This window comes from Diceros bicornis, chromosome 18 (assembly GCF_020826845.1).
Source record: "Diceros bicornis minor isolate mBicDic1 chromosome 18, mDicBic1.mat.cur, whole genome shotgun sequence".
In the NCBI taxonomy this organism is placed as follows: domain Eukaryota; kingdom Metazoa; phylum Chordata; class Mammalia; order Perissodactyla; family Rhinocerotidae; genus Diceros; species Diceros bicornis.
In genome coordinates, this window is record NC_080757.1 from 25,689,607 (window position 1) to 25,702,958 (window position 13,352).

A 13,352-nucleotide genomic window follows, 5' to 3' on the forward strand; every position below is an offset into this window, starting at 1 on the left:
TGCTTCTTATCAAGTACCCAATTCCACAATAAAGCTGCTAAATAATTCAGCAGGCTTGATAGGAAAATGCAGCTTCCCAATGAGCGTATGTTCAGTTAAATGAATGTCTTTAAAGGAGGTGGCTATAATGAATAAGTTGGCTATGATTCAATGTATATAAACATGAAAAGGGCAAAAACAAGCCGATCCGGTGATTGCATGCAAAGCAGATAAAGAAATGTGCTGCATGCAAGGCTAGGAGTTTTAAAAGTCTCCCCTCTATTTCATAAATTTGGATTTCTGAAAGAACACTGTCAGGTTCCTCCCTGATAATCCTCCCCATTAGATAAGCCGTCATATGGATGCAGTGAAATATTGCTTATTTTAAAGCTTTCTCTGCAGGAACGATACACTTGGTTGTGTCTTAAAATATGAAAACAACACTAGAAATTACATACCATTTAATGTAGAACTTTTGGTTTTCTAAATAAGGAAATAAATAATCCAGACTGAAATCTAGGTGATATGGAAAAGAAATTCTGCAACTCTAATAGCATCTGATATTAAAACACACACACATGCTTTTCATAGTAGATAAAATATTTAAATTCCTTCCATGTTTAACGAAGGCTTGGAAAAGACTGAAGTAATTTTCAGAACCTATTGGCAACTCTCAGTTGAAATTTGATTTCTATATTGGTTATTTTTGCTCATCTTTCAGAGAAACGTAATATATACCTTGATCCAGGCAAAACAGTTTTCCTTCTGGGGAGCTTCAAATGTAACACATACCATAAAACAACTATTTCATATCAGTTCTGTGAAAGGGATTAAAGTATTTCATTTCTAGCTGTACTGTACATTCATTTTACGTTATCTTTCAAACCACTAAATTAGAAAGCAGGATTATCTATGGGAAGTGAATTGAAACTGAAAATGACCACCTCTAACTATGTATTTACAGGTAACTGACATTCACAAGTCCAGTTTTGCACGTACAGGCAGCGGGAGAGAGAGTGCGTGGGATCTCATGTCTAATCAGAGACTGCGACTACTCATTTTTAGCCATGGATTTGATTTCTATTTCAAATTCTATATTAACTTATCAGCAAATATCTCTTCAACTGTATCAGTTAAATCCACAGAATGCAAATCTGTAGTTAATAACAGCAGGAAGCCAGGGAGAAAAGCTTGGCTGGTTTTAGCAAAGGGGTTCAGCTATAGCCAAGGTAAAAACAGACCCTAGTCCTGCCTCTCTTTCTGGCTTCTGAGGGGTCCTTCAGCTCCGCATCAGGCCTCCCCTCCAGTTGTTAAAGCATCAAATAACACACCAATTATCTAAACATCAGATTTTCTATTTTTATTAAAAACTCACAAATTTATTCAACATGTTTTCTTTCATACAGTGAATGGTCTAATATGCACTGGAGGTCACACAAGCTTAGGTTTATCAGAACAATAAAAGACATATGAGAAATTTAATATATAAAGAAAAAAGTAGCAGCTGTTGACTGCATATTTGACCATAAAATTTAAATATTTTGGACTTTTATTTTAAAGACACAAAAATAAAACCTGTGTGGGTCTATATAAGTCATATTAACAATTCCATGAATGTTCAACAGGACTAAAAATTAGCAAAGATGTTTTTTTTAAACCTTGTAACACTTTTTTTTTTTTTAAACACTTTCTCAGGTTGTGGTGCCAGGCACCTTTACAGTATTTGTGCTATAATTATTCTATTTGGCAAGTGTCTGAATATCGTGTTTTCTCTCTGCCTTGTGTAAACAACACCTTTTTACATACTAGCACAGTGAGCTGCGAGCCCTGCAAATCTATCAGAACATCTACAGGAAAAGAAAATGAACAATTTTGGTTGATTGCTCAAAACATTTTGTTTTTGAACAAGAGGTTTCAAAATAGGATATATTAGTAAAACACTGAACTCCTGAATTTAACATTATACGTAAACAGTTGACTGTTTTTAGTTCAATAGTCTTTTTTTTTTTTTAACATTTTGTGTGTGAAGGTAGAATACTTTTCTTGTACAGCTGATGTTCAAGTCATTTTACTGAGAGGTCTGGCTTGAGACCATCCTATGGAGTGTGTCTGTGTGTGTATCTGCGTGTGTGTTGAGCTTTGTGAAGGTAGAAGAGTTGATACTGAGGGCTTTACATTTAGAATTTTGCAATTTGGCAAAAACAAAAAACAAAAAAGTCAGACAAAATATATATATATAGTCCCACCTGATGCACAGCAGGTCGGCGTTTCTGAAGCTATACGAGTTTGTTGTCGCTGTTGCTGAACTCTGAGACAACACTAATAAGAGATTTCCCAGAGCCAGAACCCGCCTGGCTGGCCAGGGAGCGCCCTGGCGACTTTCACCTCCCTCACCCGGCTGCGCCTCTCGGCCTCTCTCCCCGCGGCTCCTGGCGTCACTATTGGCTGTGCGCCCCCGCGGCCGCCTTGGGTGTTTCTTTGACGCCCGCTGGCCAGGCGCGCACACCCGCGGAGTCTGTCCGCGGATCCGGATCCAGGTGGGAGGTGGGGAGAGGTCTGCATTTCCCTTCCGGAGCCCCAGTTTTGCACCTTGCCAGCCAGCTCGCGGATCCCAGTCCTACCTCCAGGCAGATTTGGATCCTATTTCGTGTCCCCCTTTCCCATCTGGTCTCCCCAGACGGAAAATGGTCCCCGAGGCTGGAGGAAGTGGGGGCGGGGGGGTATTTGCTTTTTAAGTTTTTTTTTCTTTTTTCTATTTGTCTTAAATAAAGGTTCATTTCTGTACAACCACGAACTCTGCGGACCGTGCCAGACCCCGCTACCACACGGCCGCCTCGTTCATTTCGGGGGGGTGAGACAGGTGGTTCCCGTAGCTCGCCCCGCCATTGACGGACAGCGACGAGAAAGGCGGGCTGGGCCCGAAGACCTCAGCCGACATTGAGTGTAGAGGCCCCGGTAGGCTGGGCTCCGGACTGGGCGAGTCCCCGGGGGGATGCGCCAGGATGTCGGTGAACCGCTGCGCCTCGCTCGATGGGTGGTGGCCGGGCAGCGGGTGCTCCAGGCCGCCCAGGGGCGTCCCGGACGGCCCGGATGACGGGACAAAGGGCAGGTCCACTGGCGTCTGAGCTTGCGAGGATGGCGGGCCTTGCGGGAAGAAGTCGTAGTTGCCCCCGGGCCCGTAGTACTCGCTCTGGTAATCTGCGGAGCGGCAGGAAGGAGGATGTCAGGGCGGGGCCCTGGGTGGGGCGGGAAGGCAACGCGGGGAACTCGCCATTTTGGGGGCTCCCTGTGGGCCTGGGAGCAGGGACGAGGCTTGGTGCAAACACAGGAGCTGCTCCCTACCTGCCCACCCGCCTCATTCAGGCTCGGGAATTTGGCCCTCGGTCTCACTACCTCCCCTGGATTTACTCCTCATCCTCCCCCCGTATCTCCCCCACTCTCCGCTTCTCTATAGAAAGCCAAAGCGCCTCCTGCGCTGCTACCCGCTTCCAACGAAGCCAACCTCACCAGGCCACTCGGCAGCACACCCACCTCCGTAGAAGGAGAAGGGCCCGTTGGGGATGAGCTCGCCCGGCTCCAAGCGGTCCACGAGCGGCCGCATCCGGCGCGGACTGCGGAAGAAGGCGTGGCGCCGGGCGCCCAGCGCGCTCAGCTGCTTCATCCTCCGTTCCTTGGAGCGACGGTTCTGGAACCAGACCTGAAGCACACACGCCGCGGGGTGAGGCCACCGAGACCGCACCCCCTACTTCGGGTGTGCCGGGCCTGGCCCCTTACTCCTCCACCGCCTAGCTCGCCTATTCCGGGCTCCCAGAGTGTGTGTGTGTGTGTGTGTGTGTGTGTGTGTGTGTGTGGTAGGGAGGTGCTCTGAGTAGGACAGCGCAGGGCTGCCCCTGAGCCAATGGTGAACAGGATTCCCTACAGGGGGACCTGGGCAAGCTGCCCTGCTCGACGTGAGGCAGTTGGAGTTGTTTCTAACAGTCACACTGTCACAGTTACAGCTTCTCTGGGGCTGTACACACATAGACATTCAACCTCCCCAAATAGTGTCAGACACACAAAGCTTCCCTTTTCACATTCCTGGCAGCCCCGTTCCCCTCATGATAGTGACAGAGACCCAAACAGCCTCCTGTTGACACTCAGTCTCCCACCCATAGTGACACAAAAAACCCACAATCTTTCTCACACCCACACACAATCTCCCAGTGCCAAACACACTTATCCACAGCCTCTCACTGAGAGTGACACAGACATGCAACCTCCCATTCACGTGCGCACACGTTGACACAGTCTCCCAGAGGCGGCAGGGACTTCCGCGGAGCGCAGCCTGCACATGTGTGTCCACGCACACAACCTCCCAGGCACATCCACCCACACTCTCACAGAATCTCCAGGCACGGTGAACCGCACACCTAATCTTTGGCCGGAGACTCGGGGTCCGAATCACACGCAATCTGAAGTTCTCACAACGCACCAGCACAGGCGCCCAGATGGCCGCCTCGCTCCCCGTCCCATTAGGGACCGCCGAGGCAGGGCTGACTCCCGCCCCGATCACTTCTCCTTCAAACCAGGACGCCCCACCTCTCTTCGGAGGCAAAGTCTCTGCTCTGGGGCTTGTCTAACTGGGACAAGAGACCCACAAACTTGGGGTTGGGGAAGCAGAGGGAGATCACGTTGTGCAGAGAAGCTAGCGGAACTGATTAACCCCCGGATGCACAGTGACCTCTCGGCTCCTTCCGAACAGGGGTGGGTGGTGCAGAAAAAGGGTCCCAACTTTGACCGCGGGGTCCGACAGTGTCCCCTCCTCCAGCCTCATGCTGAGCTCCCCCTCCCTCCCCCTCCCCCATCACTATCACCTGCGTTGGACCAAGAAGAGGAGCCACAAGGATTTCTAGAAACACTACATATCAGCGCTTCAAAGGTCGCCTGGGACAGGGGTGTGTCTGGACCTCTCCCCGTTCGCTGGCCTCCTGGGACTCGCTCCCTTCCTCGAAGCTGGGCCCCCGGGCTCGGCCTGGGTGCCCGCCTAGGGGAGCCATGTAAGCCTCGTGGGAACTGGGTGGCACGCCCGGGTCCTGACCTGGATGACGCGCATGTTGAGGCCAGTCTCCTGAGCCAGCTGCTCGCGGATGTGGCGCGTGGGCTTGGGCGTAGCTGCGAAGGCGGCCTTCAGCGTCTCCAGCTGCTTGGCTTTGATGGTCGTGCGCGGCCCCCGCCGCTTGGCGCCCAGGTTCTGGTCGTCGTTCTCATTGCTGCCCCCTTCCTTGTCCGATACGTTAGCGCTCTCCGAGTCCTTGGCGTCATCCTGCGACGGGTCTTGGGAGTCTGGAGACAAACTGGGGTCACTGCCCGTGGTGGCTGGGGAGAGGGAAGGGACAGGTGAGCAGCGGCGTTGGCGAGCTTTCCTCCCCCAGGTCCCGCCCGCCCCTAGCGAGCCGGGAATTGGGGCCTCACCCGAGTGGAGGCTGTTCTCTTTGGCGACACTGCTGTTGCTTAGGTAATCCTCTTTGCAGACGAACTTGTTCTCGTCGATGATGTAGAGCTCCTCGCCAGTGGAGAGCTGCTTGTTACACATCATGCAGGTGAAGCAGTTTAGGTGAAACACTTTGCTCCGCGCTCTCCGCACCAGGTCGCTGGGGGAGATGCCCTGCGCGCAGCCCGCGCATTTGGTACCGAAACACCTGCAGGGGGGCGGGTTGGCGAGGCGCAGGGGAAGACAGAGGCCGGGAGAAGGACGATAGAGAAAGAAAAGTAGAAAGTGGAGGAAGTGGGAGAAGAGGAAGGGGAAAAAGAAGAGAGACAGTCAAAAAGAAAGAGGCATAAAGCCGATTAAGCAGGCAAGAAGGCAGGAGGAGAGAGCGCGGAGCACCAGTGAACAGTCAGGGAGGAAATACACTGGTTAGACTGAGAGAGCGAGGGGCCCAAACTGCCTCCACCCCTATCCTCACGCCCAGCGTTGTCCCAGAAGAAGAAAGCGCTGCCAAGAAGCGGCAAGGCGGCGACGGGAAGAGGGAGGGAGACACTTATTTTCCTATTAGATTCAGAGAACAGTCAAATTCGAATTAGAGTTCCATATAAATGCACCCCGTACTCTGCTTTTCTCTCCTATCGTCGCCTCTCTTTCACCGCAAAAAGACCCGCGCACAGGCTGGCGGTTGGCAAAGTCCAGTCCCTCCGCGCGTAAACAAACAGCGGCGGAGAGCCCAGACGGTCGCAGCAGGGCCGCCGCCGAGTTCAAGCCCGGCAGCTTGGCGCAAGCTGGAGCCGCGGCGGGGCTCTAGGTGCCGGGCCGCACTTCGCGGGAGCCAGGCCTCTTGGGCCCGCTGGTAGCCCGAACCGTTCGCCGCTCTCCGGCTCGGCTCCCGCCAGAACCTGGAAACCCGGCGCGGCGGGCCAAGACTCAGAGGCTCAGCCTGAGCTTCCTCCCGGCTTTGCTCCACGGTCCCCCGCAACCAGAGCCGCGCGTCCCGGCGAGACATTGGGAACAGCGCGTCCCGGGCCTCTGAGCAAAGCGACCCGGGGGGTTTCCAACTCCCACTCCGTCCCCTGGTTTGATCTGTCACCACAAACTCAGAGAAAAGCAGAGACCCATTCAGCCAAGTAAACTGGGAGATTTCTAACTCCTACATGGGAATTACAATTCGCTTTTGCTCCTGTTCTCTGTTGACTTGTGTGTTGGTGTGGATTTGTTGGAAACATAGTGAGTTTAAGAGAATACAATTAAAATGCTAAACGGAAGAGGGGCGTCGGGAGAAGCCGCCTGGCTTACACGAGCCAGGTCTTGGCTTTTTCCCGGGTTTCGGCAAGGAGATGGCTGGCCGTGGCGGTCAGTGTCCAGGAGAGCTCCGAGCAGAGCCCGCGCCTCACAGCCGAGGGCAGAGTTGCGCTGAGGCCCAACCTCTTGCCAACCGGGGCAGCCGGGGAAGCAGGAGGAAAGGTCTTCGCGGAGGCTGCAGCCTCGGGGCACTTCAAAGGCTGCGGTGCAGCAGTTTGCGCAGGCCGGCGCTGAGAGGCCCATCTGGGTTTCGGGAAGACCCTGGGGCGTGCAGGATAGGCTTCAGGGCCGAGCTCTTCCCTGCCGCTGCCACGGCACGCAACTCGGACACTCCATACAAAAGGCTCGGTTGTTCCCGCCAAGACCTCTCTGAGACGGAAAAGGCAGTGGCATGGAGCTAGCCTGGGCTTCTAAGCTCAGCCTGGAGGGCGAGCAACCCGGGAGGCCCAGAGAATGCAGTTGCTGGAGAGCTCCGCGCGAGGAAAGACAGGAGCCCGGGCTAAAACATCGGAGGCTGCGCTACCGCCTCCAAGCTTGGAGGGGCTTCTGGCTCTGAGGCGGGCTCAGACCCTTTCTTCCCAGGCACGTGCAGCGAAGCGCGGACCCACAATTTCCAGGACGCGAGCAAGGCCGCGTCCCGGGCGTCCAGCGCGCCAGCTGGCGGAGAGGCAGGCGCCCACGGGACTTGGCTGCCCTCTCCAAAGGCAGCTCCTAACGCGGCCACGCCGACCTCTGATCCGAAGCCGGCCGGGAAGGGCCCGCGGGGAGGGAGCAGCAGAGGCGCGCGAGGGAAGTACTCACCGGAAGAAGTCGTTCTTGCAGTAGAGCTTGCCTTCCCGGGAGAAGCACTTCTCGGTCAGGTTGCATTTACATTCACAGCACTGGACGCACTTGACATGCCAGGCCCTGTCCAGCACGTTCAAGAGGAAGCGGTCCAAGATGGGCCTTTTGCAGCCGGCACAGTGCACCATGGTCTTTGGTTTGGTCAGGTGAGGCCCGGAGGGAGAAGAGCAGATAGAGCCGAGGGGATGATTCCCGAAGACGACCGGCACGAGCTCCCCAGCCCCTCCAAAAAGAGGAGACACACTCGGCGGTGCAAGCCAAAACCCGCACCAGGAAATCAGAAGGTGGGAAACGAGGCTGATGGGGGGTGGGGGGCGCCTTGGTGGAGTGTGCAGCCCGGGAGTCCCAGGGCCCCGGGGCACGGCAGCGCCGCCGCACCTCCTGGGGCGAGGAAAAGACTCTCAGGCGGGCGAGAAAGCGACTCTTCTGCCCAGAGCCCGCGGAGGACTGAAGGTCACCGAGAACGGCGACGCGAACGGAAATAAATAAATAAAACGGAGACGAAGAAGGAAGAGGACGACGCGGCGAGTTCGGGTCGCGAGGAAAGCGCCGCTGAGTTCTCTCCGGCTTGAGGTAGAGCTGTCAGAAGTCAAAGTGCATCTGCTTTTGTCGGGGTATGAGGGCGAGTGTGTGTGTGTGCCGGGCTGCCTGCCGCCGGGATTTCCCCTCCTCTTTTTATAAAAGAAAAGAACAAAACGAGTAGAGAAGCTTTGGATCCTAAACTGCCGGCATCGCGCAGCGGGTCGGGACAAGCTGGGCGCCCGCGGTGGGCCTGGGGGAGGGGGAGGGGGCAGGCCGAGGGGGGAGGGAGGGAGGGGAGGGCGAGAGGAAGATCTCGTTGTTGATTGTTGTTGTTGCTTAGGTTTCCCCCCTTTTGGAGAAGTGTTTGTGTCGATCGAGAACGGAGAGGGACAACTCCGGGCGTACGCAGCCAGGTGCGCTCGCTCGCTCCCCACCGCCCTAGCCCCGTCACCTCGGCCCGTGGCCTGCCTGGCGGCCTCCGTGTTCTCGGGATGGCCCTCCCTGCGCCTGGACTCCTTCAGGGAGGTGATAAGGTCTGGCTCCTCACCGCGCCTGGCCGTGCATCGTGGCTCCAGTCTCAACTTGCGGCCGCCTGGGCGCGCAGCCCCGCATCGCTCGGCCCACGCTCCGGCTGCCTGCTTCCAACCCCACAGTCGCTCGACTTTTTCTTTTCCTTTTCCCCTCTTTTTTCGTTGTGGTGGCAAATCTGAGTTTCCTTTCTAGCCTCTTTCCTTCCTTCCTTTTTTTTTTCCTTTTGCAGCGGGAGGAGTCGGGGGGAGGGGGAGTAGATTGGAGAGCTTTCAAAAAACGTCCTAGTGCAGCGGCTACAGTTCTGTGCGACTGGAACAGCTCCGCACAGGCCGCCGCTGTCGCTGCCCGGGCCGCGGTTCGTTGCTGGCTGTCCCCGGACAAGCGTACCTCTGTCCCTGGTCTCCTGGCCCAGACCGCCGCCCCGGCGCGTCTCTCCCCAGCTCCGGCGGCTCGGTCACTGCTCCTGGCTGTTGGCTGAGCTCTGGAAGCCCCCTCGCCTTAATGCAGCGCCCGCCGACGTCACGGCGGCCTGCGACCAATCAGCGGCTCTCGGTCCCTCTGTAAACCATTCTGCATCCCCCGGCCGGGGAGAGTGCCGGGAGACCGCGTTTAGAGGATCAGTGGCGGCCACATCCACGGCCCGGCGCGGTGCGGGCGGCGGGCAGCTAGGTGCCCGGGCACCCTCCTGCTCTGGTAAGGTGTCGGTTTCGGTGGGAGGGACTGAGAGAGGGCGCAGGCTGAGGGCAGAGTTCTGCTGGAGGGTAGGAGTAATCCAGGATCGAGCCTTGTTGAAGGTTGGGGTGCAGCTGGGTCCAGGAGCCCCGGCGGCCCTGGTGCACTGCTTGACTTTGCAATTCGGAGGGTGTTCGCTTTTTTTTTTTTTTTCTCTCCTTCTTGCTTTCTTGGCCTAGCAGTTTGCCCCGGGCACAGCGCACATCTTGGGGGAGTAGTTGGGAGATGGCGCTTGGCAGCAGAATCTCCCTCCTCTGGTCCCTCCTTCTGTGTGCCCTCCCTCAATCCAACCAAAGTCCACGGAGGCCCGGTCTCTGGCAGATCTGGGTGTCTGTTTCCCAGCGCGGTCTTGGAAAGTTGATTCCGAGGTTTCCTGGTGGGGGCGGGGGAGACCACAGGCGCGGCGCCAGGGAGGGGGAAAGGAGGGGGCGGGGAAGCGCCTCGGGTGAGGAGTTGCAACCCCGGCGAGAAGTTGTGAGAAAACTGTGATCCAGAGACATCTTTTACACACAAAAACAAGCGACTAGGCGGGAAACCGCGGGGCATCAGCGGTGGCTGGGGGGTGGTGGTAGTGGCTGTGGAAAGGGGGCCATCCTGGAGGCTCCACAGAGAGGCTGCAGTGGATTGGGGTGTGCAGAGTGGGCCCGGCTTCTCGTCCTCCCCTTTTCCAGGCTCCGCGCTGGCACCAGCTTCCCCTGACACCCTCAGGCCACACCCTCCGTAGTTCACTCCTCAAGGAGCCATACCTCCCTAATTCTGCTTGGAGTATAAACTCGGGACCACTGCCCACGGGGGCGGATTATCCCCGTCGCGGGGATCGGGTCCGGGAGAGCCTCTGAGAGCCTTAGCCTCGAAGAGTCATTCTAGATCCTTGGCCCCTGCCAGTTAAATACCAAATTCCGTTTGACGCATCATTTCCATGCTTAACCGGGATTTCTCCCGAAGTGAAGTCTGAAGATGGCAGGGCTGGGCAGTCGCCCTTTTGCTCCTCGTTTTTCTTTTTTAGGGGACGGGATGCTAGGAAGGCGCATTCGGCCCAAGTGTGGAAGGAAATAACGATTGGCGGCCAGCCAGGCCTAGCCGGTATTTTGGGATTGGCCTTTTGACCCCACTCGCGGTGCCGGGCTCAGACATCCCACACAGGACCCGGAGCTAAATTGGGGGAAATGCGCGCTGAAACGCAATTGCAAAGAACCTGGGCCAGCAGGGAATCCAACTGTCTGCAACAGGAGTACCCTCTTCGGGCGAAGCCAGAAGACGCTACAGCGAATTTGGTTTGCGCTTTGTGGGACTGGGGTTTTAGGGCTCTGCCAACGCCCCTTTCCTGCCTCCAAGCCTCCGCCCGCACCGCCCTGCAACCTCGAGGCCCGCTGGCAGCCCCCGCCTTACTGCCCGCCACCTTTTCATTGGAAGCCGAAGCCGAGGCCGCCGTGCCCCTCTTTGGCGCTCCGCCCATCCTGACCTCTGGGTGCGGGGCCCTAACGCCTTCTCTGCACCCCTTCCACTTACACCTGGGCTCCGGCTGCTCGCTTCAGGGAGGGCGGCGTTGTGGCTGGTTATCTCTCTTGCACCAGCCCCCTCCGCGGGTCTCTCCTAGGCCGGGGCGCAGGGCAGGGCTGGGGATGGGGAGGGCGGTTTTCCAACCCATCAGGCTAGCTTCGCGGGATCGGACTTGGCTTTGTGCTCCTCCTGCGGTCCCGACGCTTCCAGGAAAAAGCCGACCCGTACCCAGTACTCCAGGACCCGTGGAGGCGCCAAGAGCTGCGTGGCGCGGGCTCCTCTCCTCCTCCATCCGGACCCCGAGGCGCCTCCCCAGCCCGCTGCTGTGGGTGAGGCCGGCGGGGAGGGGCTGGTCCAATCGAGCGGTCCCCACACTCCCCCCCTCCCCAGCTGTCTCGGTTCTCGCCGCAAGCGCTCTCGATCCAACCGCCCCTTTCTGGAATCTATAGCGGACCGAGTCCCGAGTGGCTCGCCCCCACCCCCGCCCCAGCTGGGCTCCTTCTCATGCAAAGCAGAGGGGCCGCAGGGGTGGGGGTAGTCGACGGGGACCTACGGGGCGACAGCTGGACCCGGCTGCCAGCCTTTCCTGAACCCAGGGCCCGTCGCCTCCTTTCAGGTGGGCAGGAGGAGATTGATCCACCCGTTTGGGGGTGCAGGGACCTCGGGATCTCAACGTGGGTGAAAGAGGGCCCCTCCCTGCGGGCTGACCAGCACGGTAGGGGAATTGAGGGCGAGGACAGGGCGCGGGCTCTGGGGCATTGGGCTCTGCTTGTTCCGGTGTCCACTTGGCTTAGTAAACAGGTCCGCGGGAACCAACCCCGGCGTCTACCAGAGGGTCCAGGAGCGCAACTCGAGGCGCGCCTCTTGGCTCCTGGTTCTAGGTTTAAAGTCCAGATTTAACGCCTCCACGGGGACAGCACACTAGATTAATGGTTTTTTTTTTTTCCGTTTCCATTGAGCTTTTATTTTAAAAAGCAATTGGTCGCAGAGACATGGAGAGAAAATTGACCAGCTTTCCAAATTTGCCGACTCTGAAGCCTCTCAGTTCAGCTCTGCATTTAAACCAATATCTGCTTGGCGAAGAGCACCAACCTTCCCTCCTCACCCTCATGGCCACACTTAACTGCCTGCGTCCTGAAGTATACAAGCGCTGCCCTACCCAACGCCCTCCAAGTCACACAGACCCACAACCACACACACCGCCCCAGGTCGTGTAAATTCTGGACAGGATGCCGTGAGGGTCAATTTCGCCGCCGAGTCATCGCTCAGTGGCCGCAGAATCCTCTCCACCTCATCCCAGGCACTCTTGGAAAAAGCCCTAGGGGGCCCAAGAACCGGCTTTCACGGTACCACAGGTTTCTCTTCCGAGAAGCGCCTTGAGGATCAGCCCAAGAGGAAGGACGCTGCCCGGGAAACTGGGGATGCAGAGGGTTCTGCCAACCCTCCCCAGCCGCCCTGCAGTTTGGGGGGCTGAGGGCGCTCTCTCCTGCATCCCCTGTCCTCCCGCCGCCTCCTCGGTTCCGAGCCCCACGTCTCCTCGCTACCCGCCGCCTCCTCGGTTCCGAGCCCCAAGTCTCCTCGCTACCCGACGTTTCCGAGTGGCTCGCGCAGCCCAAAGACCCGATCCTTCGCCGCACAGTCAGCTGCTATAGATCCCGAGAGCGGCGACCGCCCCTGGCCGCTTTCCTCCTTGCCCACGGCGCTCTCCCTCAGCCTAGGACCCCCAGAAAAGGGCAATGAGGCCGTGAAAGAAGGCGCTTGGAGCGGAGCGGACTCTTAGTGGTTACCTGCGCCGGGCTGCAGGTATGGGGCGCAACCAGCCACGCGGGTCCAGGAAGAAAGAGGAGGGAGGAAGCCTGCGCGTCCTGGACCCTGCGGGTCCCGGAGCCCACGCAAACTCCGCAGAGACGCGATGAAGACGCCGCAGATGCAACGCAGGAAACTTTTGGCCCGGGTCCTTCGGATCTGATACGATCTCCCGCTCTCTCCTTTTCCTCTCTCGTTCGTTCCTGCCTCAGGCTGCCTTAATCTCACTCCATCACTTTCTACTGGAAATCACCTATTTGTGTACAGCACTGTACAGTTTATATCACTATCTTCCCTGAATCGCATAGTAAGGGGGGGGGTATCGGTATTATCTCCTTTTTCCTGGGGGAAGAAACCCAAGATCTTTCCTGGGGGAAGAGATCCCTGGGTCAGTCTACTATTGAAGATGAGAAGTTTGGGAGGCTTGTCACCTTGCTCCATTGTGTACTTTGCCCCGGCCACGTTTTTCAAGTCAGGGGTGGGGGTGGGGAGGGACCGCGAGGCCGGGAAAGGGCAGCATCCGGCCGGGCTTCACGGTGTGCGCTCGGGCTGGGTAAACAATGCTGGCTTCCCACGAGGGCTGGAGGAACCCTGGGCATGGAGGGTGGGGGGAGCGAGGTCGAGCGTGGAGATCTCAGACGCAAGTGAGCGCCGCGCCACGGAGCAA

At 57.1% G+C, this 13,352-nt stretch overlaps 1 protein-coding gene across 1 annotated transcript; it reads right to left on the reverse strand.

Annotated features, from left to right (window-relative positions):
• Window positions 1–1,329: 1,329 nt before the first annotated feature.
• On the reverse strand, window positions 1,330–9,066 carry LHX1 (LIM homeobox 1). The gene is made up of 5 exons (XM_058560458.1): window positions 7,553–9,066; window positions 5,431–5,657; window positions 5,057–5,334; window positions 3,511–3,676; window positions 1,330–3,177 (listed from the first exon to the last, which is right to left on the reverse strand). The coding sequence occupies exons 1-5, from the start codon at window positions 7,720–7,722 to the stop codon at window positions 2,798–2,800; spliced, it is 1,221 nt and encodes a 406-aa protein (XP_058416441.1). The 5' UTR covers window positions 7,723–9,066; the 3' UTR covers window positions 1,330–2,797.
• Between the last annotated feature and the right edge of the window lie 4,286 nt (window positions 9,067–13,352).